The sequence below is a fragment of the Oryzias latipes genome, chromosome 17 (genome assembly GCF_002234675.1).
Source record: "Oryzias latipes chromosome 17, ASM223467v1".
Classification (NCBI taxonomy): Eukaryota; Metazoa; Chordata; class Actinopteri; order Beloniformes; family Adrianichthyidae; genus Oryzias; species Oryzias latipes.
This window is the reverse complement of record NC_019875.2, coordinates 10,167,665-10,195,454: the sequence shown is the minus strand read 5'-3', so window position 1 is coordinate 10,195,454 and position 27,790 is coordinate 10,167,665. Positions and strand designations below refer to the sequence as shown.

Sequence of the window (27,790 nt, the reverse complement as noted above, 5' to 3'; positions counted from 1 at the left end):
TGACATGACCTGAAAAAAGACTGTCCTGACCAGAAGAGTCTAAAGGAAAAAAATTGACCTCAAAATGAAAGTGAGATGAAACAAGTCATGATGGTCTGTGTGTGTAAAGAGAAACTAACTCAATTTTGTCCCTGTCAAAGTCCCTACATTCAATGTTTTTGCACTTTCCTTTCCTCTGTCTAAAAACCCTCTTCTTCTCCATGTTTGACCAACAGTTTTCTAAATTCCACCGACACCTGTAGATCAACAGCACTGGTGGTGGTCGTTGTTAATGTGGGCCACGACCGATCCTGTATAAAAATGCAGTTAGTAATTGGCATATTTTATTTGGCTCATGTTTGACGTCAAATACCCGTCCTGCCACAATCCTATCCAGACTTGGGACAGGCATGCAAAAGCTCTGGATTTTTTTTTTTTTTTTTGTTTACACTAAAATAGATGTAACCCCAAACTATCCACTAATATATATTTTTTTTTCAAAAGGAGAGAGGGTTCACATTTTCTGGTTCCATCTATGAAATTATCTTGACATTTATCACTGACAAGATAATGAAGTCCTTTGATTTCAAGCACAACTCCATGCTCCATGTGATGAAATATTCATTTATTTTTCTGATTTTTGTTCAATAAAACATTTTTTGGTTGTGAAAACCACTTTTTACATCAATAATGATGTAGAAGAGACATTATTGATAAAATATGATTTTAAATAAAAACTGAAAGGAGATTTTGCCTGAAAAACACAAGAATTACCGATTTAAAAGGAATGGATTTGAAGCTTTCATATTGATTTTCTATTTATAGGTTGAGTCAAAATGAATGTTTTCTGTTTTACACCCAGCCTCACAAAACAACTACTGAAAAACTCTACATTTAACTTTTTTTTTATTAAAATAAACTTACCGGTAGATATTTTTAGAAAAACACATTGTAAATACATAAATGTTGTGCTTTTTCTACCAATTTCAGCAGATTTAATTGCGCACTACAAGTTAGTTTTAATAGTGAGAAAATCTCCATATTTTAGGTCATTTCAAAACCCATCATTCTGTCCCAGGCAGTGTTATCTAGCGTTACTGTGTCCTAAAAGACATAAAGAAAAGGATTTGGCCCAAAATTAGTCGCTTATTATTGGTAGAATTTAAGCTTTTGCTGTGAAACAGAAAATAATGTGTTTATTTGCAGTCAGGTTATGAGGAATTTCATTTTGAAACACATAAAAAATTCAATTTTTCCTAAGAAAGGAAGAAAAGCCCAAAGCCTCAGATGAAGCAAAAGAGACTGTAACCAGAGCTGACGCATCCTCATCAGTGTAAACGTTCAGTCCCAGGTTGCCTTTGACCGAGTCTGGATAGAGAAGAAAAGACATGATGAGTTCAAAATCACAGGAGACACACATTCAGTGAACTCTTAGAAAGGAAGGCAGAAATCTTTTCTTGGGTTCTTTTTACTCTAGAACCTTCTTGTGGAATCGGTTGGAATGAGTAGAAATGTGTTTTCTCTTCACTGCAGTGAGACCTCAAGTGTTTAAAGTTTATATTTAGCTTCTGCTTTTAGCTTATTATCAGTATCATTATTATTGTCAGTATATCTCCAATTTACAGAAAGTCAACATAAGGATTAAAACAGTGAATTAAAGTTCAGTTGGATTATTCATTTGACAATAGTTTTGTAACATTCAGATTATCCTGACTTTAGGTTTGACACTTCTTGTATTTGAAATTATTAAAAAAAAAGATTCTAATAATGAAAATTCAATTCGATAAATATTGGGTATGTGCAGAATCTGCACAAACAGAAGGATAACATTGACACATTTTTGATCAGGATCCTTGAAGTCCACCATGACACATTCAGGAAACCTTCATGTTTCCAGGCTATGAGAACCAAAAACCTTTATCTTTCCTACATTTCTGACATTTTATCCAATTTTAGTTTGAAAATTTTAATAATTTTGCCAAATTCAAATTTACTTTTAGTTTACTGAATTGATGTCAATCATTATAGACTGCTTTGGATTTTAATCATCTATCAATACAAACCCCATTTTTTTAGGAGATATTTCAAAAACTTAGGTCAGAAATATAAGATTTTAAAAAATGCTTTTTTTCTTTATAAATGTTTATTTTTCAGTATGACGTTCCTAAAATAAATGAGATTTTTTTGACATTTCCAGCTTTGTTACCTCATGTCATAAGAAACGTTATTTCCTTTGTGCTACAAAAATCTATCTTAGTCTCACACGTCTAAAAATTGAAGTGAAGATGTTTGACGGGTTGAAATAAGCTGCATCTTTTGTATTTTTAGTCTTATATCTTTGTTTCAAATTTCATGTCTTTAAAAACTTGTCTTCTTAGGCCCCTAATTTAAAAATTTCTTGACGACAAAAAAGGAAAATTTGCCAACAAAAATCCATTTTTACTTTTGGATACTTCAACAAACTTGTGAAATCACACTTTCTCTTGCCAAAATAAATATAGATTTTGTTGGCAATTGATTTACTTTTCCATGCACTTATTAAAAAAGTTGGATTTTCAAAGCTGTAACTTTAGTTCTCAGTTTTGAGGCACAAACATGGCTTCATGTAAGGACAGATATCCTGCCTCAGCTGGGATTTTAAGAGGCGGGCACTAATTCTGAGGCTGTCCTGCTGCGCTCACATGGACACATCTGCAGCTTTCAGCTCCCCAAAAATGTGGCCGACGTCAGTTTGTGCCGATGGTCTGGTATTATCAGAGAGAACCAGCTCCAGCATTTCATTTGAATAAATCTGCTCCATCAGATAAGAAAATGACCATCAAGAAGTCGCATCATGACATTTTATGAACTCATTAGTCGTAAAGATCTAAAGGGCAAAACTGATTCAGGATAAGCAACAAGTTGGAGGAGAATTTCTCCAAGTTAGGAAACAGCTGCAGCTGGGACCCGAGAGGAGTGCTGTGACATTTGTGTCGTCCTGATGGATATCACTTTAATGACTTTGCATCATCTCATATTGGTTTTACCATTTATTCAAGCATTTTTACAGCTTTTTCTGGCATTTGTAGCACAGTTTACCACTATTCCATTTTTTATTTCAGCAGTTAGAAACCTTCTTTAGCTAATATAGCCTCTGGTGTGTGGCAGTAGCAGTAAATACTAGGTTTTTGCAACTAGACTTCTGCAACCTTTTCAGATAATTAAATATTAAGCAGGTGACTAGAAGGGTTTTATAACTTTTTTTAGGTTTAAACTTCCTACAGCTGTCAGCTTTCGAACAGCATTTACAAAAAAAGGGCATTTTTCTTGTTTGATCTGTTTGATTTAGCTGCTTGTTTGCTTCCTATGCTCTCTTAACTTAAAAGAAACAAAAATAAAAATATATTTTTAGCTTCAAACTGCTGGCTGTCAGGTACAGAAGCAAACAGAATCTCAGAACCAAGTTGTGACGCTGAACAAAAGACTCCTGCTCATTAGTGATACTGCAGCTGTCTGCCTGAGGACTTCAGATCTCGGACGCCTCCGGTTTGAGTCCACCTGTTAATGTCCTACCGCTTCGTACGGTACTTTGATAAACCTCTGTTCTACAGTATACATTTTCCTCTGCAGTGTTCTTCCAGTCAGCTTTGTTGATGCTAAACTCTGATAATTGTCTGGGTTTTGCTCGCTGGGATTCACCTCCGGCCCAACAGGGGGTGCTGCAGATCTGATTCACCTCATCATCCTCCTGTTCACCTCTGTCCTGTTGTTTGATTTTGTGTTGTAGATTTGTCGGAGAAGAAGAGCGACCTGAGGGTCTGCGATGATTCCACCTGCAGATACGGTGGCGTCTGCAGAGACGACGGAGCGCAGCTCAAATGTGTCTGCCAGTTCCAGGTAAGCTATTGAGCCTCTAAATAGTTGTGTTGGATTTTTGGTTATTGTTTAAATTTAAGAAGTTATCCGGCCTACTCTTAAATAACAAGTGTCTGATGCACAAAGTAGAAATCCTTACTGACCCTCTAGGAGGATGCAACACAGGCCCAGCAGAGGGCCCTGTAACTGTTGAGGTCAGCGAGCTATTGACCTTTTTTTTTTAAATTAACATGCAAATGGAAAATCGAACAGCTCCAGTTGGGTTTAGATTGACCGAATCAAAAATATGTGTTTTGAATTAGAGACATTTTTAACAGATACAACTGTGGATCCAGACAATCTGTAGATTCCTTTAACCCTTTAACATTGGCGCTTTAGCTCCAGTGTTTACATTCTTTAGAATACTGTAACTCTTTAACTGTTAAGGAAATTCACAAAACTCCAGCGGATGCTGAAACGGAAGAAATCAGCTTTGTGCTGACAACCAACATTTTACAGTAATGAAGTGCTTTTTTTGATTCTGTCGCAGAAAAAAGCGGCTTGCGACGTTACGCAGCCCTTTATGTTAGTATTGTGCTGCTAACAACCTAAAGTGCTGCGTATCAGTGCAGACCGATATGCTGATCCATGTTGATAGCGGAAACGGTTGAGGAGTAACAGTCTGTCGACCATAATTTGTTATTTAAGTGTCGCCGGTGACACCACTGGTGTTAAAGGCTTAAATCATTCTGGATGTGGATGTTCAACTTTAAAAATCTTTTCTTCTTCTTCTTTTTATCATTATGTGGATAAAAAAACATTTGAAGATCCATGAAGTTCAGCTCACCAGATCACATGGATGCTAGTTGGCTGGTTGGTACTGAAATGATCGTCATCTAGGCCGTTTGTTTGACTGGTTTTCTTCACAATTCTTGCGTTTGTAACTATAACTAAAGTAATACTGGAAGTGAATTGAAGCTGAAGGCCCGTACACACTGGGACGAATATTCGCCAGGCGTTATTCGCCAGCGTTTTTCGCCACGTTTTTTGTGTTCACACCCAGGCGATTTTCGCTGACGATGAGCCGAGCGAACATGCAATTTCATTCCCTGACATTAGATGGCGCTTAATGTAAACAGAAATACTCCTGTACACAAGGTGGCGCTGCGCAACTTTACGCTTCTTAAAGTCGCTTTTCACTCAGAAGAAGAGAGCAAGTATTTACGCGCTTGTCAGAATCATACAAAGAAAACATGAATATTTCAAGCACCAGTTGCTCCAACTGGTGCTTGGTTCGGGGATATTTTAGAATGTCCGTCATTATTTCTTCGCGGCAGTGTAGACGCTACTTGGCGTCTATCTTCTTCGCTGGTATGTGTGCTCAGCAAGGCAGTTTTGTGTTTGAGCGCCCCCAAGTTGTGTTTTACTGTAACTTCAGAAGCTCCAGACACGTGTGCAAAAGCGGCATTCTCATTGGTCGAAAAGATTTCGACGCGAGGCATCAAAAAAAAAAAAACGAACCCGAGGCGTTTTTTTTTTTTTGACGCTTTGACGCGTGGCGTTTTTTCGCGTCGGTGTGCACACTCTCATTGGTGCCCTTTGTTTAGTCACGAGGCGTTAAACAAATTCGTCCTGGTGTGAACGGGCCTTAAGTCATGTGATTTTCATTACTGGGATCAGAAACTGGCAAAGCCAGGGGTCTACAACCTGAGGCTCTGGGGCCACATGTGGCTCTTTTATCCCTCTATGGTTGATCTTTGGCTTTACTGAAAATGGTTATGTTTTGATTGAATTTTAAATTATTTAAGTATTCTCATTTATGTTTAGATTTTCAAAACTGATCTTTTTTATTAGTATTTTTATTAACTTGTTTTTTTTGTACCACTGCTGAAATTATACTAAAATCAAGAGTTTTGTTTGTTTGTTTTAAATTGGATTTTACACCAAAAGAAGAAAACGGATGACAGTGCACCAAAGTCACACATTTGCCACATTTAACATATTTTCCTGCATTTTTAATCGAAGTTAATCTGCTGTGGCAGGAGGATCCTACATGACACAGGGTGTATTTTATTTTGAAAAAAACCTAGATGTGCTGCAGTCTAAAGAATTATAAATTAAAAAAAATATTATATCATGTAAACTCAAGCTTTTAAATGTATTAAAATATTAATTCCTCACTGTAAACAACATCAAAGCAGTATTTTGATCTTTTCATGGATTTTTGAGTGTTCCTCTAAAAACCTGCACTGTGAGCACCAGCCCTTCCCAATCCACAAAAACAAGCGGGTTCTCATATTGTGACGCAGACCAGTGAGAACAGCCCCTTCCAGGAAGAGTCCGTGCTGCCAGCTCCGCCCCCAGGCTGACAGACAAACCCAATTTCTCAGTGGAGCTAGTAGTGATCGCTTTCAAAAACACTTTTATTTTATATGCACCATATGAACATCTTTGCAAAAGTTCTGATTTTTTTCCCTGCGTAAAACACAGATATGCTGCTACAGTCGACTCTAGGCTGACGTCATGAAATGGGCGGCACCCAAACGGAGTGAAAGGTGGTGCCTCAGAGGTCAAGTCGTTTTACTTCCGGGTAGGAATTGGGCTTGTAAAAAGTAACTCATATTTAATTTTAAAAAAATGTTCTTTACTGTGCCAAAGGTAATACATTTCATAAACATGAATATAGATTACTGTAAAAGGCTTAAGAAAAGCATGAAATAGACCCTCTAAATTTGTTTTATACAGAATAATAAAATACTGTAATATTTCAGTTATTGTAAATATTTGAATGCCACATTTTATAAATACAGTACAGACCAAACGTTTGGACACACCTTCCCATTCATTTGTATGAGAAGGTGTCTCCAAACTTTTGGTCTGTACTGTAAATAACTCAATAGATACAAAAGCATAACTAAACAGCATTTTTCGGAGGAATAAAGAGTGGTTTTATTGCACATATTAATGCTAAACTGCTGTTACTTGCACAACTTTTGTGGAACAAAACAACTGCAATGTTTTTTGTGACGCTGCAGTCGGGAAGCGGAGCAGAACTCTGTGAGCTTACAAAATCACACCAATTCATTCGAGCAGAAAGTGGCTGGAGCTTAGTGGAGGCGAGTGGGAAGTCAGTAGGCCGGCACCAGCCAAGGACAAACGAAAGTTTATTATTTTAAAGTCTCAGAAGAGTTGATCCTGTTATACGAACATAGGTATAGTATTATTCAAATTGTATTTCTTATTTTCTTCAAGACAGTAATAAAACGATACTCCAGTCTTATTTTATAGTTTCCCCTCTCGGGTTAATGCTCAAACTGGGCCAGACAGACAGAAGTAACATTTAAAATGGCTGAAACCCAGGCGCAGTTCCTGCTGCAGGACTCAAGTGCCCCAGGAGAGACTCTGAATGATCTGGTGAACCCAGACAAGGCGACGTGCTTGCTGGCGCCACTGTAAAGCTCTCCAAAAGCTATAAACCCAAGCTACTCGCTCAACATCACCCTTGTTTTCCATGATGCAGCAATGAATGAAGTCTAGAAAAACATTGACGGTTGCTCCATGGACGGGGCGTCAAGGGCGTGGCTTCAAGCAGTAAATTTGACGCGTGTCAACAGAGAGGCGACAGACGCGAATTTGACTCACGAATCGTGTCCAGTATGAATTTAAAACAGCAATTTCTAAACAATTGTTGTTTTCAGTCTACTATGAGCGGCAAACATGACAAAATGAGAGTCTTCTAAAAACCCTCACCATTAGTCAGAAAACAGCATACCATCAACTTAGAACTGAACCTTTTAAAATGCTAAGTTAGGAGGCTTTGTTTAACATTTTGCAAAAATTACTTGTTCCAAAAATCGACATTGAAAAAGTATAAACATATTTGTGAAAGAGAAAAACCTTTTCAGCGTGGCTGCAGTGTTTGAGGTGTCTGTGGGAGGGGTTGAGTCACCAACTGCAGTATCAATGAATTGTGGAAAAGAAGAAAAACTCCTCATGCGCCCGTAAAATGTTTTTACCAATAAATCTTTACAAAGGTGTTGCGTCTGAAAGCTTGTTGAATGTAGCATCAACATCGTTAAGTGTGAAACTTTCCTGTAAACGTGAAGATAAATAAAAAAACAATTCTCACTTCTCATCCAAAATAGGACATTGCAGTGTACAATCATGTGCTTCAGTGTGTTGAGGCCAGTGTGTGTTCTACCTTTGGAAATATTCAGAGTTTTAAAGCACGCTATACAGGAGGGGTGGCGAACAAGTTTGACACCAAGAGTCAAGGAGTCACACCACACACTGACCTGCCAAGATGTACACACACAAACACGCAATTAAAGCCGTATTATTTTCCATAAAACACTCAATACAACAGCAAGTATTGCACTTGTGTTTATTTCAAGGAAAGTGTCTACCCTCAATACACACATCAAATGCAATTTAACCAGAGTTAACACAGCGACTACCCTGGAGGTCAGATACCCCCTCCACACACACAGGCACCTCTCTCTCATCTCATGCACACACACTCTCTCTCTCTCACTCTCTTCTCTGCCTCTCTTTGACACACACAACTACTCAGTGACGTGCAGTGAGGTTGATGGCTGGTGAGGCACTGACTCCTCTGAAGTCAGATTTACGATGATTAAAACTGAATATTTCACCGTTCATCCATCAGCATTTAACTGGTAATTCTTTGTATCTCAACATTCCTCCTTCGATGACACTCACACCAACAAATACACAAAACTCTGGACAGAGCATCCTTCTGGTGTCTGAATAATTCATATTCACAATAAACACATTAAATACATTACATTTCAGATGTGTGTAGCATAAGTTTTGTTTTAATCTTCAGTAAAAAAAAATACTTTTATAACTTTTTCATTTAAAAACTAATGATTGACTTTTTGCATTAAAAACTGATAATTAATGGAATATTAAAATATTCACACAAGCATGCACAGTCAGGTGTGTTTCCCAAACTACATCTCAGAATTTCTTACCTTGCTGGAGTGATGGATGATGATGTCAGTGGGATTTCTATTGTTTCTAGTAATCCTCTGCAGATCAGATTTATATTTAGTCGTAGCCTCTCTGATCAGTTCCTGTACGTGAGTATCAGTCAGAACGGACCAATGCCTTGATTTGACGTGTTTCACGGTAAACAGGGACTGGCAGACATATATTGAGGAGAACATACACCAGCTTGAGAGAAGCTCTTTTACTCACGGGTATTTCTCCGTTGGTACAGTTCTCCAAAACGTAACAGGGCCTTCTTTCAAAGAGATTTCCGCTCAATCATCTCCAGTTCACTCGCTGCCTCATCAGTGACAAGCGGGGATCTCAGGCAGTCAGTCTCTGCATTAAAGGATCCATGAGAAAAGTGATCTGCGGTCGTTTCTGCTGCAGGTCTTCAAACCGCAAAATAAAGTTTCCGTCCAGCAAGCAGCATCACGTTCTGCTTTATTCATTTGGATTGCAGCCTTCTGCTGTGAACTCCGCAAAGAAGGAAAGTGGGATGATGGCTGTTTTGAATGTGCACTTTGAAAAGCTTCAACTTGTTAATAAAGGAGACAATTAGTGTCACATCAGGAAGAGTTTTTAATTTTCCCTGGGGATACGTTTTGTTCTTTTCTGCCATGAACAATTTTACTTCTTCCAAAAGCTCATTATAATAAACACACTGACGCCATTCCGATCAGTAAAAAAGTAAGAATCTTCCCATACTTCCAGAAACATCCTGTGTTCATCTTTAAACTCTGAATTTTGCCATTTTGACCATGAGGGTAACAGCAATGAGTTATATCGCTAGGGAGGGAGAAATAGGCAGGGAAGCTAAGTCTCCTTTTCAGCCCATTTATTCATACCACAAGAAAAAGCCAAACAGCATGGACATCACTTCTGCTTCCAGCCCTCTCACTCATGGTTTTCCCCCTTAATCCCCACTTCCCATGAGTCTTAGGGGCTGAAGGCAGGGCCAACCCCCAGGTCTTAGTTTCTCTGCCAATATTGACTTGAAATCGGATTGAATGGTTGAATCAGAATATGAATCATAATTTCTGACAATTTAAGTTTAAATGTAACATTTTGAAGATAAGTAGAAGACATACTCACAGCTTACCGGTAAATAGGAAAGTGAAGTGCAGAAAATCCCTGAGGATTACAATTTTCTAAAAACACACAGAGGTGACAAGACTAAATGTTATCAATGATGATACAGCGTCACAAATGCAGCAGGATAAAAAATGAGTCTTTTCTCACTTTGCTCCTGTCAGTTACAAGAATCAAAAACGGTGAAATTTCTTGTGACATGTGGGCGACATGACCTGTGTCGAGTTCGACCTGCGACACGCTTTGTAACAAAATGCAATTACTCTTCAGACAGCCTGTTTTTCTCTTCCAGCATATTTTTCCAAAACAACATGACACGATAAAAGCAGCAGCATGAAGGGCAGCATCTAGAAGACAAATTTACCTCCGAGCCGCAGCATTCCTGTAACGACAGAGGCGGAAAAAGAAAGAAACACAGTCCTTCGTCTCAGAACAAAGACAGAACATGCTTTTGAAAACTGCCCTGAAAATAGTGGGGCGGCAGCAGAGGAACCTTCAGCCGCACAAAGAAGCAGCACGAGGAGAGTTTTATGCTCCAGTGATAGCAGGAGCATCCTAATGCCTGCAGGTTTAGGAGGACATCAAAACTGAACAGTGTGACGCCCAGAGCCTCAGTCCTCTGCAACAGAATGCTCTCCCAAGCTTTATTTCAATACATCATTCTGCATTTACATAGAAAATATATAAAGCGATGTCAGGGAAGGGGGGCTATAGTTGGAGCTGCATATGCAGAAACTGCTTTTCATGAAAGGAACAAATGTGGAAACAACGTGTTTCTTTATTCAAATCATCGTAAAGCAGGAGCAGATGAAAAAATACTGTTTGAAAAAAGGGCATATCTGCTGGGCTCTGAGCTCTCTGCAATGGGGAGGGGAAGGGGGGACGGAGTTGCTCTACACCAACAGTCCCGCCCTCAATTCAAAGGCGAATTTCTAATGAACTGCTGCTGCTCTGCAGAAACTTTGTCCTAAAAAACGACACAGGCTCTTTTATTTGGGCTAAAAACAGCATCATCATAAAGACCTCTGGGAAGAATTTTAAAATAGATCCAAAGATGATTGGAGTGGGTCTTTAAAGCAGCACCTGCCCCCACATCCCCAGTTCTCAGAATGAAGAATAAAAAGAGAACAGCATTAAAAAGCATTCTGACTGGTAATCAAGTAATTAACCATTTTGTTTTCTATTCAAATGAACATGTAACGCTTCTTAAGAGACACAACGACTAAATAGGAAATGTTTCAATTAGGTAGAATCCGAGGTTTTTAAGAATTCACCTTGAATATGATCTTTTTTCACGAGTAACTTGCAAATAAATTGGAAAAATTCAGCAGACTACCTTTCTGCTTGTGTTTGCTGTAATCCTGCTTCCATTAACCGCATGGGTGAATGTGTCACCCTGAAGATTCAGACCCAGCAGTGAGTCTGATTCTGTTACGGTCCTAGCTTTCTGCAATCTTTTGGTTTTGTGTTTAAGGCCTGTTTTCAGGCTTGATCTTTTTGACCTTTCAGTCTGTCAGGTTAGTTGATCAACTTCCTGTTTTATTTTGAAAATTCTGTACCAAATGGTCTCTTTCCTACTTTTTCCCCCTGTATTTACATGAGCATTGCTGCTCTTTTTTTGTTGTTATCCTTCTGAATGTAAGCTGAGTCTCTATGTTTCCTGTTTTCTGGAAGATTTTTCAAAGTTTTTGAAGTAATTTTCTTTTGTTGTTGTTTTTTATCTTTAAACCGCTTCCTGTCAAATCTCAACAACCAAACACATCTTGTGTTCTTTTTTTAAAGAAAAAGGCTGACTAAGTCACTGCTACACTGCTTGTTATTTCAAATGCATACATTTTCTGTCCCTGGCGCCAGTGTTTGGCAGCGGAGCCGCCACCAGAGTGTGAATGTTTGTGTGCTTGAGTGAAAGGTTTGTGACTGTAAAGCGCTTTGGGCCTTCAAGGCAGGTAGTAAAGCGCTACATAAGTATTTGCCATTTACCATTTATTAGCTTTTAATGCATTTAAATGATTTAAAACAAAAAAATAACTTATTTTACAAAAAAAGTATACGAAAAAATCAAAGTTTTGACTCATTTTGGATCACTTTTATGATGAATGTTTAATTTTCAGAGAATTTACAATAATGTTTGTGTTGCAACTTTTATTATTAAATTGTTGCTCTTTAAGAGCTCATCTGAAAGGTTTTACATTTCTCTCTGAAACTCAGCTCAGAGCAGATGGCAGTAGAGATTTGTGCTCTAACTTTCTGACGCAGATGGATAAATTAGTCTTTGAACTGCGAGTCAGACCTTCCTGGAGGTTTGGTTGGTTCTTTGCCTTCTTGGTCAACTTCCTGTTTTACTTAGTACACACAAATCTTAAATGTGTGTACATTCGCACATATTTCATTCATAGTTGTTGTTATTTCCTGCTGGTGTTTTTAAGTTTGGAGGTGATGACAAAGTCTCATTAGACGTGTTTTGGTGTCTCCGCCTGCTCCACCCGCCCACCTGCAGGGAGGGCCACCCATCCACAACATCAAACATGTCCTCTCAGCTGAAACTCATCCCGCCTGCTCCGCTGCTCCTCATTTAAACAGCTCCTCTGCAGAGGCCTGTGGGCATCCATATGTCTCCTAATCGTAGAAACCGCTGCTGTTTTGCCTCTGAAAGCAGAAATAGAGGTTTGGTCATCATGAATAAACAGAAACTCCAGCGTTTGTCTCTAAAAGTGCTGATAACAAGCTCCAGCAGAAGGTTTAATTGAAAGAAAGGCAAAGTTACTTGTTCAACATTTAAAAAAAGTCCCAGAAAACTAACAACGAACAAAGCAGAAGAAAGACTCTGTTCTCCCTCAGCTGGAGGCCTGATGTGAAGGAGATCAACTGACCCAACAACCAGCTTTATTACCTTCATGTTGTGCCTGCACTCAAAGGCAGTGCTCCCTCTGAGCAAATGCTTCTGCTCGCTGCTCACAACTTTTGCCTTCAAAGAGTTTCCTCAAAGCTGGAGACGTTTTCTCCTGTGAGAGGGGCACCTGAGCAGTTTGTGCGCTGAAGGTCAGAGCCGTGGGCCTTTCCTGCAGAGTGACTGATGGCTGCAACGTGATGGAGTATGGATCGTCCGTGCAGCTGCAATCTGTTTCTGAGAGTCAACCTAACCTTCATGCAAGATCACCCAAAATTGCTTTTCAAAAGTGAAACGGGTGGATGATGACTAAACAATATTTGGTCCAACTCAGGTCAAAATAGAGTCAGAATTTGCTCTTTTTTTATTTACTTTTACTATAAATTATTGACACCTGATTTTGCACACAGCTATACTCTCTTTACAATAGCATTTTTATATTTCAAAAACAGAAAATAAGTCTAATTTGTCATCTTTGAAGCAATCATGTTTTTCTGAGTCATAACACTAGGCTTTAGAAAGAAAAGGCTAGGTTTGGTGCTGATCATTGTGTTTGCTCCACAGTGCCACAAAAACTACGAGCCAGTGTGCGGCTCCAACGGAGACACCTACCAGAATGAATGCTACAGACGGCAGGCGTCCTGCAAACAGCAGAGGCTCATCTCCAGAGTGTCGGACGGGCCTTGCTCTGTCGGTGAGTCTGCTCCGGCAAAAACACCACCTGATGCTGGATTCAAGGGATACACTGAGAGACTGAAGCATCTCTCCTGAAGCCATCAGTCAGTGTCTTAAAAGTGTCGTCTGAGGGGAAAAATGGAACTGCTGCTTCATCGGGAGAGACAGCTTGTCTTCATCTCACTTGATTAGATGAATGTTTATTTCTTTCCTAAATGGTAGAGGAAAAATGATGAGAAGTGACACATTCTTTGAGTAAAGCTGAAAATGTTCAGATGGTTTCTTCAGAATGAAATTATATAAAATAAATATGGGACATCTGATCTGTATTTTTTTTTTTTGCTGCTGTTCATAAACAATCTGTATAATAGAGGTTTTGTTTGACCAGATCTTTAGTGTTTAGCAATCACTTCTATCCAAAGAAATTGAAACATTATGTATTAATTGGAGGTGGGTTTACAATATTGTACAGGAACCAGCAGACATTACTTATTTTCAGGGGATATAGACTTGGACCAGAGAAATCAGGTACAGAGGAGCTATGGAGTTCACCACTCTGTAGGCAAGTGTCAGGATTTTGGATCTGATGCAGGAAGCCAGTCAAAAGGCTTTAAGAGAGGACTGACATGAGTTTTTTAGGCTGGTTAAAAATAAGACATGCAGCTGCATTTTGGATGATCTGCAGAGGTTTGAGTGTGCAAGCTGGTAGTCCTATAAGAAATGCATTGCAGTAATGATGAAAAGAGAGGAAAACTGGCGACACAAGAAACTGATTGGCGTAAAGCACATTAAAAAGGTCTGGTCTTGCATATGTTGTACAGTGTTCCCTATTTACATCATGGTTGCTGTTTTACAGATATTTTTCAGTGTAGTTTTGCATTTGAAGATGGTTAAAGTTGAAGGGACTGACGGGAAGAACTGTAATGGAGAGGTTCCTCTGAAGATGTTTTTACACAATAGTGTCATCTGCAAAGAGACGAACACTACAATTGTGCAAAAAGCCTGCAGACAAAATCAGCTGTTTGCTCTGATTTTTTATTTGAATTACATTAAAAGCTAACATTAGTTGCATGTTACTGCAGAATAAAAAAAATGAGTTGCCATAAAGTTGTAGTGAAAAATCTTTCTAAAAGTACAGACCTCCAGACTGAAAGATAAAACAGAATGATTGACTTATCCTAGAGGAAAGTTTGTTCTTTTTTTTGTGTGAAGAATATTCTCAACAGAGTTTTCACGTCTGAGAAAGAACAGTTTGTTCTTTGTTGGTGGGTAAGAGGACGCCAGCCTTTCTTGTTGAAGATCCCCATGTTTCAACAGTTTCTGACTAAAAACTGTGTTTCTTTATCCTTACTGAGTCATCTCAAAAAACTTCATTTACTAAAACAAACACTGTGATTCTGCCACGTCTGGTTTCCAGTCAGGTTTTTCTTTCTCCCTTTTAAATAATGTTCTGGAACAGTGTCAGAAATGCTTTTAATACTTGATTTCTTTCATTTTGACGGAACTGCCGCTTCATTTCTGCGCTTGGGAAAACTGTAGATCCTCTTATTGTCTTCTGCACGTTCACAGGCTGGCTCTCCTTTTTGGGCTTTTGTTCGATTCTTCACCTCCCGCACTCCTCCTCCTCCTGCAGTTATTAAAAGACACTCTGAAAGCCGCTGTATGCTCAAAATGTCAAGAGTTTCCACGGCAACAACATGGAGGTCATGTTTCAGAGCAGATCCTCACAGATGCAAATCAGCATTGATTTGTGGATTTTCAACATTATAAAGAACTTTTGGAGTCTGATTGAGGGTTGGGGGGCTTCTGTGCAAACGGACACAAACAAACACACACACACACAGGTTTTAACTCAGTAGACAAGAATAGGACATTTTTTTGTTTTTGCTACCAGCAATTTTTTATAAAAAAACAAGCTCACTTCTGATTGGTGAGATTGGTTACCATAGAAATGTTGACTCAGATTACCTCCGACTAATACTGCTTACTGTCCACTTGTAGTTCCAACATGGTACTGTCCATATTATGGAAATATGGCGACTGGATTGACTTCCTTGGGTTGGAGCCAGAAGAAAGTCTTATAGGGGTGACGTCACACTCACTCGGTCCAGTTCTCTTATACAGTCAATGTGAGGAAGACATTGTTGTGCTCAGAGTTCAGACTCAAAACTTATCCATAAAGGTTGAGATCACTTGTACAGAAATGATCTTGGAAAAAGTTTGGGGTTTTTCGTCCTGTGTTCAAAACTTTTCTTACCTGAGTGAAGACTTTAAACGTTTTAAACTTGTGGAAAAGCTTTGATGATCCAGATGGAACTTCTTTTTTGCACATTTTAATTACGCTGTTCAGCGGCATTTTCTCAGCCTTTCGAGTTCTGTCATTATGTTTCTAATTGACTGCACATCAGACGCTGGGAGTGCGTCCTCGATTTTTTTTTCCTCTGAACTCTGCAGCACATCATCAGTCGGATTGATTTTGGAGAAAGAGCCAGTTAATCAACTGCAGATCAATTTTAATTAGGAGCTGTGGATGGGAGTCGTTAAATTCCTCCTAAAGCCAAATGTTACTAAAAAACATGGTTTGGGGTTTTCCAGCGGGACTTTAAGGATTAACCAAACTCTGCAAATCTTTAAGTGTGCTTGGGTTAAGAAAGTGAACGTCACGTTGGCCCAGGTATGCTCATTTATGCGTGACTGTAAACACAATAAAACAAACTTTTCTTCTGCGTCTCACATTTGGGGCATAGTAGAATGTACCCCCACCACAGGCCTTTTCATCGTGATCCTCAGATCTGTTTTCAACCATTAAGGCCTAAACCACGACTGATGATTTTTAAGAAATCTGATTACTGCCCAAATCCAACAATAACATGATTACTAAAGTTTAAAGTGGGTTTAAGCTCCTTAAGATGCCAAACAGATGGAGTTCGCTGCATTAGAACAGTTAATACTACAATAAAGCGGCATTAGGATCCATCACGATGCTTCGGTCAGCTTTCTTTGCTTCAAATTGGAAGCAGATGGCATCCAGAAGGTCTATGGCTAACAGTGAACATCCTAGCTTCAGCTTGCTCCTGCTCTGGGATGCAAAGATCGCGCAGTGTTTCCTCCAGATGCTGGGGCCACTGCAGGACTCTGTGCTCCAGCCAAGATTTGCAACTATTACTGCACTTTAGGGCACACCAGATTATAAGGCGCACCATCAATGAATGGTATATCTTTAAACTTATGTCATGTATACCTATTATAAGGCTATTTCAGAAAAGTCAGTCAGACTTTATTAACTGCATTTACAGTAAGTCTACAGCTTGTTCGTAACACACTACACGCTAGCCAAGTTAAAAACGTCAGCCATGTTAGCAGTGCTAGCCTCATATAATTCTTAACCTTGCTTGAAACATCTAACAAAACAGACTGACACCCCTAAAACGAACTGTAACTATGCTAGCTCCCAATCTTGTTAGTAACACGTCAAAAAAAACTCCGATACCACTACATGTTAACTGTGTTGCATACTCACAATAACACCCAACCTTGTTTGAAGCAGAAATAATCCACATTGTTTTCATCTTGTGTGGATGTTGCTCACAGATGTATACGGACCAGATATAGTGTATTTTCCACTTTATGAGTTGCACAGTCATTTGTTGAAAAAAATTAACACTTTTAAGTGTTTATAGTGTGGAAAATACAATATATCTGGTTCTTTTACATCAGTAGGCTGACAACAACAACAAATAATAATTATAATAAATAAATAGCAATTCTTTTACAAAAAATCAACAAAAATGAACCAATCCAAGCCCCAAACTTTAGTCAACAGAAAAAACCTTATGAAGAACGACAGGTCAAAGTTTTTCTATAACTCTAAAATTGCTGCTGAACACCAATCTACAGCTTGGCTGCATATTGTTGGATTTTTGAAGATATCTGTTTTTTCTTAATCCCTTTTGGCCACATCGGTTTCTTATTATCTTATATTATTATCTTATCATATGAGCATTTTGCTTTCCTAATTTAAAGATTTAATCCAAATTTAAAGTTATAAACAAGAATAAATACAGGCCATTTAACCTCTCATAATAGAAACTCAAACTTTAAATCTAAATAAAAAAATAAAAAAAAGAGAAGTCAGATGCAAACTGTCTGCATGCAATGCAGCATCACTTTTGATGGAATATTCTCACCAGGGTCTGTTTTGGTATCATGATATATAGAAACTGTAGTTCTTTCCAGAAAATTATGAATAGTTGATAGAATAATTTTTAGGGCACACTCGATTGGGTTTAGCTGCAGTGGACAATCTAAAACAGCAGACTGGAAAGCAGAAATGGTCATCGCAACAGCGCTTGGCTGCACTTCCCTTGCTGATGCTGAAGCAGTTTCAGTACTGCTTCTGCATTCTGTGGTATTCCTTTTTAAGCCAAGTTCCAATGTCTATGTTTTGGAAATTTTAGGGTAAAACAAAACCGAGTGCTGCTTCAGAAGTGGAAACATTTAATTGATTCAAATACATTTTATATAAAGTTCCAACCATGGATATTCAGTAGCAGTAGCAACCTGTCCCAGGGAGGCCTGACCTGGCCCTGACCTGGCCCTGACAACCACCCTCCCTTTTTAAACTCTAATTTTTATCATGCTTATAGTTCACTTCAATAATAATAATGGATTAGATTTATCTGCGCTTTTCCAGATGCTCAAAGCGCTTACATTGTGTCCATTATTCATTCACTCCTCATTCATACTTGGTGACGGTAAGCTATGGTTGTAGCCACAGCTGCCCTGGGGCAGACTGACAGAGGCGTGGCTGCCAGTTCGCGCCTACGGCCCCTCTGACCATCACCAGGATCATTCATACACATGCACATGCCAGTGGAGCCACACTGGAGGCAAGGAGGGTGAAGTGTCTTGCCCAAGGACACAACGACATTTGGCTGGTGGGAGCGGGGAATCGAACTGCCAACCCTTCGATCATTGGACGACCTGCTCAACCACCTGAGCCACTGTCGCCCCAATAAGTTTGTTGTTGCAACCTCTTCCATTTAGCCAGCAGGTTTTAGAGGTAACGATGTGTTCAAGGTTCCCATGACTAAAATGTTAAAGAGGAATTTTACCTTTTTTTTACATTTTAAATCACCTCATGGAGATACTTTTTATGGGCGGCCGTGGTGCAGCGGTAGGGCAGTCGACCCATGATCGTAAGTGTCCTTTAACCACCATGAGTCGAGATGTCCTTGGGCAAGACACTGAACCCCACCTAGCCTCTGGTGGTAGGCAGGCGCCTGTGTTTGGCAGCGGAGCAACCACCACTGTGTGAATGTGTGACTGGGTGAATGGATCTGTGGCTGTAAAAGTGCTTTGTCCTTGTAGGTAGAAAAGCACTATACAAGTATTTACCATTTACTTTAGCATGTAATAGACTGTTGCTTCTGCATTAGAAGGAGATTTATTTGGTATTACTGTGTTCCCTCCATGTTTTTCTATGTCTTCTATTGAAGCAGCAGCATGATAAGTGTCCATCACTGTCACTGTCACAGGTTAGCAGCTTCCTCAGAAACTGTGTCTCTGTCTCTGTCACAGTGCCACCCCCTGAGGCTGATGGCCCTTCAGGACAGTCAGGGTTCATGTTCCATCCGACTTCTGAGAAATTACTTGAGGAAACTTTGAGTAACACTGTGCGGCGTTGCTGCTGGCTGCAGCGGTCAACTCCATCTGCGGGGGCAGTGGCTTGATTTCCCAGGAGTCCCACCCGGCGCTCAGCCCTTATTACCTGTTAGAGGAGGATCTTGCGGCACAGCACACCCTCTACCTCCCTCTCCTCCTCTTCCTTCTCCTCCCTGCTGTCCTCCTGCAATTTCTTTACTGGAGATTTATGCTTCTTATAATTGGAGCTTCTGAGGCTCCGAGCCAAACTGAGACTCTGCAGAGTTTATTTCCCAGAGCTGGAGCTTTGGCTCCTCTTTCAGGATGAGGGGTCATGTGAGGGCGCGACCTCAGGCCTGCACAGTCGCTCCTCTGTGAGTGTGCTCCTGTCGGGCTGAAGCACAGGGCAGACCTCACACCGGATGAAGAGATGATCTGACCTTTAGTGTCTCTCTCGCTACCTGAACTTTTTACACTCAATGATTTTCCAGCTCTAATCTCTCTGACTCACACCACTAAAGAAAGAGTTTTTACAAAAGTGATGTTTAATCAATGCTGTTTTGTTTTTTTAAATACATTTCAGAGTCAAAGTATTAGGAAGTTCTTTAAATTATATTTAAACATAAGAACTCCTGTAGGCTGATCTGAGAACATCTGACAGTCGAAGTGTCCTTGGGCAAGACACTGAACCCCACCTTGCCTCTGGTGGTAGGCAGGCGCCTGTGTTTGGCAGCGGAGCAACCACCACTGTGTGAATGTGTGACTGGGTGAATGGGTCTGTGGCTCTGTGGCTGAACACTGGGTACCAGTACCAGTGTTCAGCAGCAGAGCCACTATTAGTGTGTGGATGGGTGAATGGGATAGTGACTGTAAGGGGCTTTGGACCTTCGAGGAAAGTAGCAAAGCACTATACAAGTATGCACAATTTACCGTTTGGTACCGTTTTAACATGTTTTCCATATCCCAAAATGTTTTAACGTTTTTCTGTAGCACAAGTTATCAAGGTATAACCGACCAATCAGATGCCTCAGTAAAAGTATGTAGTCTCACATTAAATATCTGAAACATCTGATTGAGGGATTCTCCCAAGTCCACTTTTAAGTGGTATGGGGTGTGGACTTCCAACAAGCTCACAGTGGTTGCCATAGAAATGTTGTATCAGACCGACTCAGACCAATCACTGCTTACTAACTCCAACATGGTGGTGAATTGACTTCATTCACTTGGAGCAGGAAGTAAGCAATCCTCTGGTTGACGTCACTAGTCAGAATAACTGGCTCAAACAGTGAAGTTTGGTGTAAATTATGACTGATCAAGCCTTTTTTAAACTTACCTTTATCTCATAAACTTGGGAGAAGTTGACATGCTTGGTGTGCTTCACAGCATCAGGTTCCCATCTCAGTTTTGAGGATGTCCTGATGGAAGATCAAAGGGGCCTGAAGAGAGTTGGTGTTGGACTTCATTTTCAGCTCTGAACAACACAAAGCACAGTTGAGCTCTCTAACATCTCCAGCTTTACACCCGCATTAAGACCCCCCCTGACCTATGCAAAGCTGTTGGTGTTTTTCCCCACAGTCGTCATCCATTTAGTCCAAAGAAGTCCTTCTGAGAGAGGTGTTCCGGGCATGTCCCACTGGGTGGAGGCCCCGGAAAAGACCCAGGACACGGTGAAGAGACTATGTCTCTCAGCTGGCCTGGGAACACCTCAGGGTCCTCCCCCAGAGAAGCTGGAGAATGTGGCTGGGGCGAGGGAACTCTGGGCATCTCTGCTTAGACTGCTGCTTTCACGACCCAGTCCCGGATAAACGGAGGAAGATGGCTGGATGGATGGATGGATGGATGGATGGATGGATGGATGGCTGGATGGATGGATGGATGGATGGATGGATGGATGGATGGATGGATGGATGGATGGATGGATGGATGGATGAGCTTCTGATATGTCAATTTTCACAGGCAGGAAAAACCTGCAGACTTTACACCAAAGGACCCCAGCAGTCCCTAGTCCTTCTGAATCAGAAGAAAGTGACGGTTCTTTAAACTCATCTGTTGGTTCAGAGGCTTCTGAGAAACCAAAGCAGATGATAATGAAGCTGGTTCTGTAAGTTCAACAAACCTCTTAAATATGTCTATGAACTTTAAAAACCAAGTCCAGATGACAACCTTTAAACCTACTACTATGATGAATCCTCTTAAAGTATTTTCTTGCTTTAATGGCTTTATAAGGACGTGTGGAGCTCATTTGGGGAGAACTGAACTGTAGATGTTTGTAGAAGCTGATTTTTGTTGTCATTGTAAAAAAAGATTTAACTGAGTTATGAAGCCTTGATTTAAACAAAAGAAAGGAGCGTCACTTGAAAGCAGTTGGTTGGCTCAGTTTGCTATGTGGAAGACTGGCACATCTCAGAGGGCATGAGATTTGTCCAGTGAGGGGCCGAGTGCAAGACCTTTCACGCTACTGCCTAACTATATAGCCTAAGTCTGGGTCCCCCCGTAACAGTCCCCAGCCAAGACAAAATACAGGTTTGTGTCAGGAAGGACATTTGGGGTAAAAAAAAACTCCACCAAACCGCTTGTGTGAATCAGTAAAAGCTGATTCGTTGTGGCAGCCCCTGAAGGGACTCGCTGAAAGGTGAACAACAGCAAAGAGCTTCACTTGAGAAACATTAATCCCATTCTTTAGCTCTTCTATTATTTCTTCTCTTTCAGCTGATGACAATCAGAACATAATTAAATATTCTGCCCAGAAACCCGACTTTTTATAGCCTTTATAAGTATTAGCACTAAAGGTTGCCTGTTTTAGAATACTGTTTATTAGTCTTGAAGGCTGCAGGGCCTTTGGCTTTATCTGCCGCTTTTTCAGTCAACTGTTCTTCATTTGTGTTGTTAAACTCCTGCATTCACAAGCCTGAATGCCTTATGAATTATTTTAGTATTTTAAAAATTGCTTTTGTTCTTAATCATAGCTTTGCACCCTCATTGGCTAGCACTCAGCTATGCATTTTTGAAGGAAGTGCATCTTTTCTAGATCTTTGTACGTCAATCACGTGTTGTTTGATATTCATAAACACGCTGACCTGTGAGGCGCGTCTGGTTGTTTTTTTTCATTCGGTGCCAGAGTAAACTGCGTGTCTTCAGATAAAAGCAAGCGCTCTTCTCTGCATGCTGCTCTTCTGTCAGAAACAGAATTAAAAAGCCATTTTGGTGGAGAATGAACTGCAGCATAACTGCAGTGTGTGTTTGTTCAAACGGGAGCACTTACACAGACCTGAATGAGATTTTTTTGATCTGAACGCACTCGCTGGCACATTTCCCTTTTATAGCACACAGCTCTTCTTGCCATTTGCTTTTTTTTTTTCCCCTGCATGCTTAATTTCCTGGCTCACTCAAATTTTTTCACAGATAATATGGTTTTTCTGCACATTTGTCAGCTTTTCTTGCACCCGTCACCTCAAAGAGGCTGAAAACCGACTCATTCAGGTCTGCGTCCAGTCAGGAGCGGCTGCTTGTGTTGCTTCGGGACGTTAAGTGATTTCCACATGTGTACTGCAGCGCAGGAAGCAGCAATAAAACCCTCTGCACGCTTCATTAAGCATGTTTCATTTTCTCAGCAGGTTTCATCCACTCTGTGGTGACAAAGCCGGAGTTAATGTGAGCGCCCGCCTAATGAACAGTTTGGTCTCATCACCGTAGTTTCCCTCCATCTGTACCTGCTCGATGAACAGAAGAGCAGACGGATGCAGGTGTTGATTTTCATCACATTTTCTCTTTTTTATTTTGTTTTTTTTAATCGTTTTTCTCATGTCTTTGAACTTTATTGATCAGAAATAGTTTGGAGGCTCAGATCTGAGGTCCACTTGGGCTACCGTCTCTTTTTATCCTCAACTCACAAGATTAAAGCTCATCAGAAAAAAGCTGCTGCACTTTCTTAACAGTTGCTGTTTGCTTCGTGTTAGGATTCTTTTAAAAAGTTTCTTTCAGAACGTGTGAATGTTGGTGGACACACAGTAGAGTCTTCAGGGTCTCTTAAATGAGAAACATTTGGACATTTTTTGCACTGAATCATTATAAATGAGTCACAAAATAATGAACACACCTGCTGCAAACCATGTATGATATGTTGTTGAAAATGGTCTTTTTTCTGTTTTTTCTATTTTCCTTGTCAAAGGTTTTTTCTTTTTTTCCATTCAAACTTTATACCACTTGAAACTTAAAAACCAGAGAGAATAAGCACTTTATATTCACAGATTGAACCAATACATTGTATTGCATTGACTTTGTATCAGGAGTTGTGGACCAAAAACGTGCAGAAACAAATAGTACGCATTATTGCTTGATAGATTTTGTGTTGTCCAGGTGTGTCTTTTGTCCATCAGTTCCATCAGCAGACATTGTCAGAGGTTGTTTTTTATAACTGACTGTTTTTGAGAACACGACCGAGTGAGTGTGACGTCAACCATAGAAAATGACTTCCTTCCAAATCCAACCAACTGATGTCAATTCAGCCGCCGGACGCCGCCATGTTGGAGCCAGACGGCGTCAGTAAGATGTGATTGGTCCAAGTCGGTCTGCGTGAACATTATTATGGGATCCACTCCTGCCAATCAGGAGTGAGCTTAATAGAAAGCCACACCCCTTAAGCAGACCATTGAGGCATCTGATTGGCCAGTTTGTAACTTGAATAACTTGCACTACAAAAAAAATGTCATTTAAAAATTCGGATTAGCAAATTCGTATTAAAAAAAGGTACCATAGAAAGACTGGTTATAATGACTACAGAAGTCACAACCTCATTTGTTCAAAAGATGAAGGAATGATACCTCATTTATATATTTGCAGAAATTAAGAACGTTTGGTTTAGAGATCATTAAACCTACCGAAAAATTACTTTAAGGTCAATAGTATAAAAATCTGAAAGGTAGCCTTAGCAACGATAGAGTTTAGCAACTATAAGAATCTCATGCCAGCAGCATTTTGCTTAGCTGAGGAAGGGAACAGAACAAATGCAAAAATAACTCTTTGGTGTTATTGTCTCACTGTTATTCCTCCTTTTTTAGTCCTCCTGCTGAGCGCTCTGCATGTGAAAGCAAATCAAATTAAGACGGAAGACTTGAGCCAAGTCTGAGGGTGAAAGCAACCTTAGCTTGTGGTAAAACCAAATTTAACCTAGCAATGGCCAGCAAAAACCACAACTACAGAGCTTCTATGATTCATAAAGTTAGATAAAACTTTAATGTTTCCTAGTATTACTATGAGTCATATTCTTCATTCTTTACATAAACCCTTGTCTTGGTCCCGCCACACCAAACGCTGTATCTCATTCTGTAATTTCTGATTTAATGCAACATTTTAAAAGCAAATGTAGCATCAAATGAAAGACCTCTCACTTCTTTTTTTTCTAAATTAAAAAAGTGTCTCATGACAACTTATTTTAGGAAGTTTGGCTGCTTTCGATTTAATTAGACAAAGCAGCTGGTGTCCATTTCTTAATGCAGCAACAGTGTGCCAGAAACTCCAGGAGCCGCTTCCATTAGTTCATTCAAGACTTTCACTCCAGGTTTTAGAAAGCCGCTCTCCTCATTTGTACCTGCTGCAAAACATGAAAGTGTTCCTGCATGCAGGTATTCCATCATGTTGATCCTTTCTCATAACTTTTATTAGCACTGGTTCATAAATCAGTTTCACCTGCAGGTTTGAGCTTTTTCTTCTGCTCATAAATGTTTTTTTTTCTTTCTGCAGCATCAGTGAAAATATAGCAACATCTGTTTGCTTGTTTGTTTTTTTAAACCTTGAACAAGGATAAACCTGACAGTCGTTGTTGCCTGTTTGTCTTCACAGACCCTGGTTCTGGTTCAGGAGATGGAGAGGGTGAGTGTTTGATTTATCTTTGGCCTTTTCTGGGTTTCATTTCCTGTGTTGCGCTAGGAGGGAAAGTCAAACACAAATCAATTACAGCCGACTCCTCATCTGTCTGCCACAAACACCAGTCTACTACGAGGTCAAAAACCTGAAAAGTCTGGATCTCAGAACGCCTTTCCATCCCTGAGGGTTTAGTTTTCCTCCACACGACCCTTGCTGCTAATTAAATCCTCTAATAAGGACTGACGAGCTCTTCATCATAAAGTCTTCCCAGAGGAGCAGGCGGATCGTCTCTGTCCTGTGGGAGCTCCGCCTCCTTCCTACCAGATTTGGCAATAGAGACATTTTACAACCATCTGCAATCTGGACCACAGGGTCTGCAGTTTAATCTGTCTCCTGGAGGGGTTTTAGTGGAGCTGGGTGCCGGCGGCAATTTTCCTACCATCTGCATGTGGGCAGGCCTGCCGGACCCCCCTGAGGGCAAAGGAATCGTGTATGGTGCAATTTAGTTTATTTAAAATAATTCAGAAACAAAACAGATTAAAGTTAAACTCAGCAGTGATACTGTGACAGAAGTGGTATTGTTAGAACACTCCCCATTATTTATTTTAAGAGATGACAGGTCAACAGTCACCTGTCAGTCAAAAGGCCCAGCCCCCAATGACCTCTTATGTTAAAGGGCCTATACCAGGCAAAATCAATTTTTTAAACTTTTAAGAGTATTATAATGTAAATTCCTTAAGAAAAGAAACCCCAAAGTGGTATTTTGATCTGTTTAGCATTTCTGAGTATTCCTCTAAAAGCCTGCGCTCTGAGCACCAACCCCTCCCTACCCACAGAAACGAGTGGGTTTCACATTATGATGTAGACCAGTGAGAACAGCCAGTGAGAACAGCGGGGCAGTCTGTGCTGCCTGCCCCGCCCACAGACTAAAACACACATCCACTTTCTCCACTGAGCTAGCTAGCAGTGTTTGGCAAAAACACTTTCATTTTAAATGCACATCTATCTTTGCAAACGTTCATATGTTGTTTGTTTTCTTGAGCGAGTTGCTGACACGCTGCCGAGGTCAACTCTAAGTTAATGTTGTGAGATGAACGGCACCCACACGGAGCAAAAGGCGGTTCAGAGATTGAGTTGTCTTACTACCGGTTTGGTATATGAACTGAAAATAAATAATATTTAGTAAAAAATTCATTCTTTTTTTATGCCAAAGGTAATATATTATCATATACATCAATATTGTCTTCTATAATAGGCTTAAGAAGAGCATGGTATAGACCCTTTAAAAAAATACTCCTTCATAACATTCACCCCATGTCAAATTGACAGACAGTAGTTTATGCATTTTTATTTCTTTTACAAGAAGGAACCTTTTAACACCTAAACAACACACACTCTTAGACATACTGTAACTCTTCGGCCGCTGATTCACACAATCAAGCTGATTCTGATGCGGAGAAAAGCAGCTTATCATATCAGCTTTGCACTGTTATGCAACACATATCTAATGAAAAGTGCAGCATAAGTGAGCACCTTTGTGACAGAATCACTTGATTTACGTTGATTGCAGAAGCACTTCACTACTGTGTTGCATATCATGGCAAGGCTGCTTTTCTCCACTTCAAAATTTACTGGAATTACGTTAATTTTGTCAACAGTTGAAGAGTTACAGTCGTCAAGAGAATGTCAACACATACTCAGCTGTTAAAGGGTTAAAGACCCACACAGATGAAAGACGGGTTTCTGGTGTTTTTTAAAGGTTCTTGTGGCATATTTCTGATAATGGAGGACAAATTATGTTTATAATTGCACTTGTGAGTATTTCTTTATTCAACATGAGTCAGGAGCAGATGAAAATAGTCGTTTGAAAAGCCACAGGCTCCCTGCTTCGCTCCATTCTGATGAATCCTCTTGTAGACGACTAGATCCATGTACGTCTTCATTTTCCTCATCTGAGCTGGCATCTGGCTCATAACTGTAAGGCTGAACGGCTCCAATATTGCTCATCATTTTTGTTGCAACAGTAATGTCAGTTCGGGGTTGTGAGGGGCTGTAGGCTATTTGGAGAGAGTATGAACAAAGGGATGATAGGAAGTCAGGGAAGGCCTGCTCCGTGTCAACAGTTTCACCCACAAAAAAAGAGGCAAATTTCTGATGAACTCCTGCTGCTCTACAGAAACTAGGTTTCTCACAGGTTTTTTTAATTTGGGCTAAACATGGCATAATCATAATTAAAAGACCAATGGGAACGCTTTTGCAGTAGATCAAAAGATGATTGGATTGAAGTGGGACTTTAAAGGTGCAAAAACATACTTGATTATTTAACCATTGATCAGACAGTGGTGACCTTATGCACTGATCCGGCTCCATTTACTTCCACAACTTTTCACCAGATAAACCAAAATGCTTTCCAAAGGTGTGGTAACCTGATCATAAAGGAGCACAAAAATACAAAAAGGGAAAAACCAACCAGAGACTTTTATCGAGAAATGTCTCTCTCGGTAAATGTTTAATAAAACAAATAATTTTTCAAACTCTTTCAGGGATTTAATATCCCTTCCTGAAACCTGACGGATATAGGAAGATAAACAAGTCCAAGTATATTTAAATGTACTCATAATCAAGAGTTTTATGGAAAGTCAGCATCACTGGTGAGCTTTTCACAGCACACACCCCCACCAACAACACCCACACCCACCATCTCCAAATCAGCTCTGCTAAGTGTTAAAAATCATCAAATCAAACACAAACCCCCACAGAGCGCTGCATGAGTCATTGATATTTATTTAACCTGAAATATCACCA

At 40.0% G+C, this 27,790-nt stretch overlaps 1 protein-coding gene across 1 annotated transcript in view; it reads left to right on the top strand.

The window, feature by feature from the left end:
- tmeff1 (transmembrane protein with EGF like and two follistatin like domains 1) overlaps positions 1-27,790 on the top strand; it is a 90,967-nt gene that overhangs the window by 42,150 nt on the left and 21,027 nt on the right. The window contains exons 2-4 of the mRNA XM_011486222.3: positions 3,746-3,855; positions 13,370-13,499; positions 24,962-24,991. Of these exons, the coding sequence (XP_011484524.1) occupies positions 3,746-3,855; positions 13,370-13,499; positions 24,962-24,991 (270 nt within the window). The remainder of the gene's footprint in view (positions 1-3,745; positions 3,856-13,369; positions 13,500-24,961; positions 24,992-27,790) is intronic.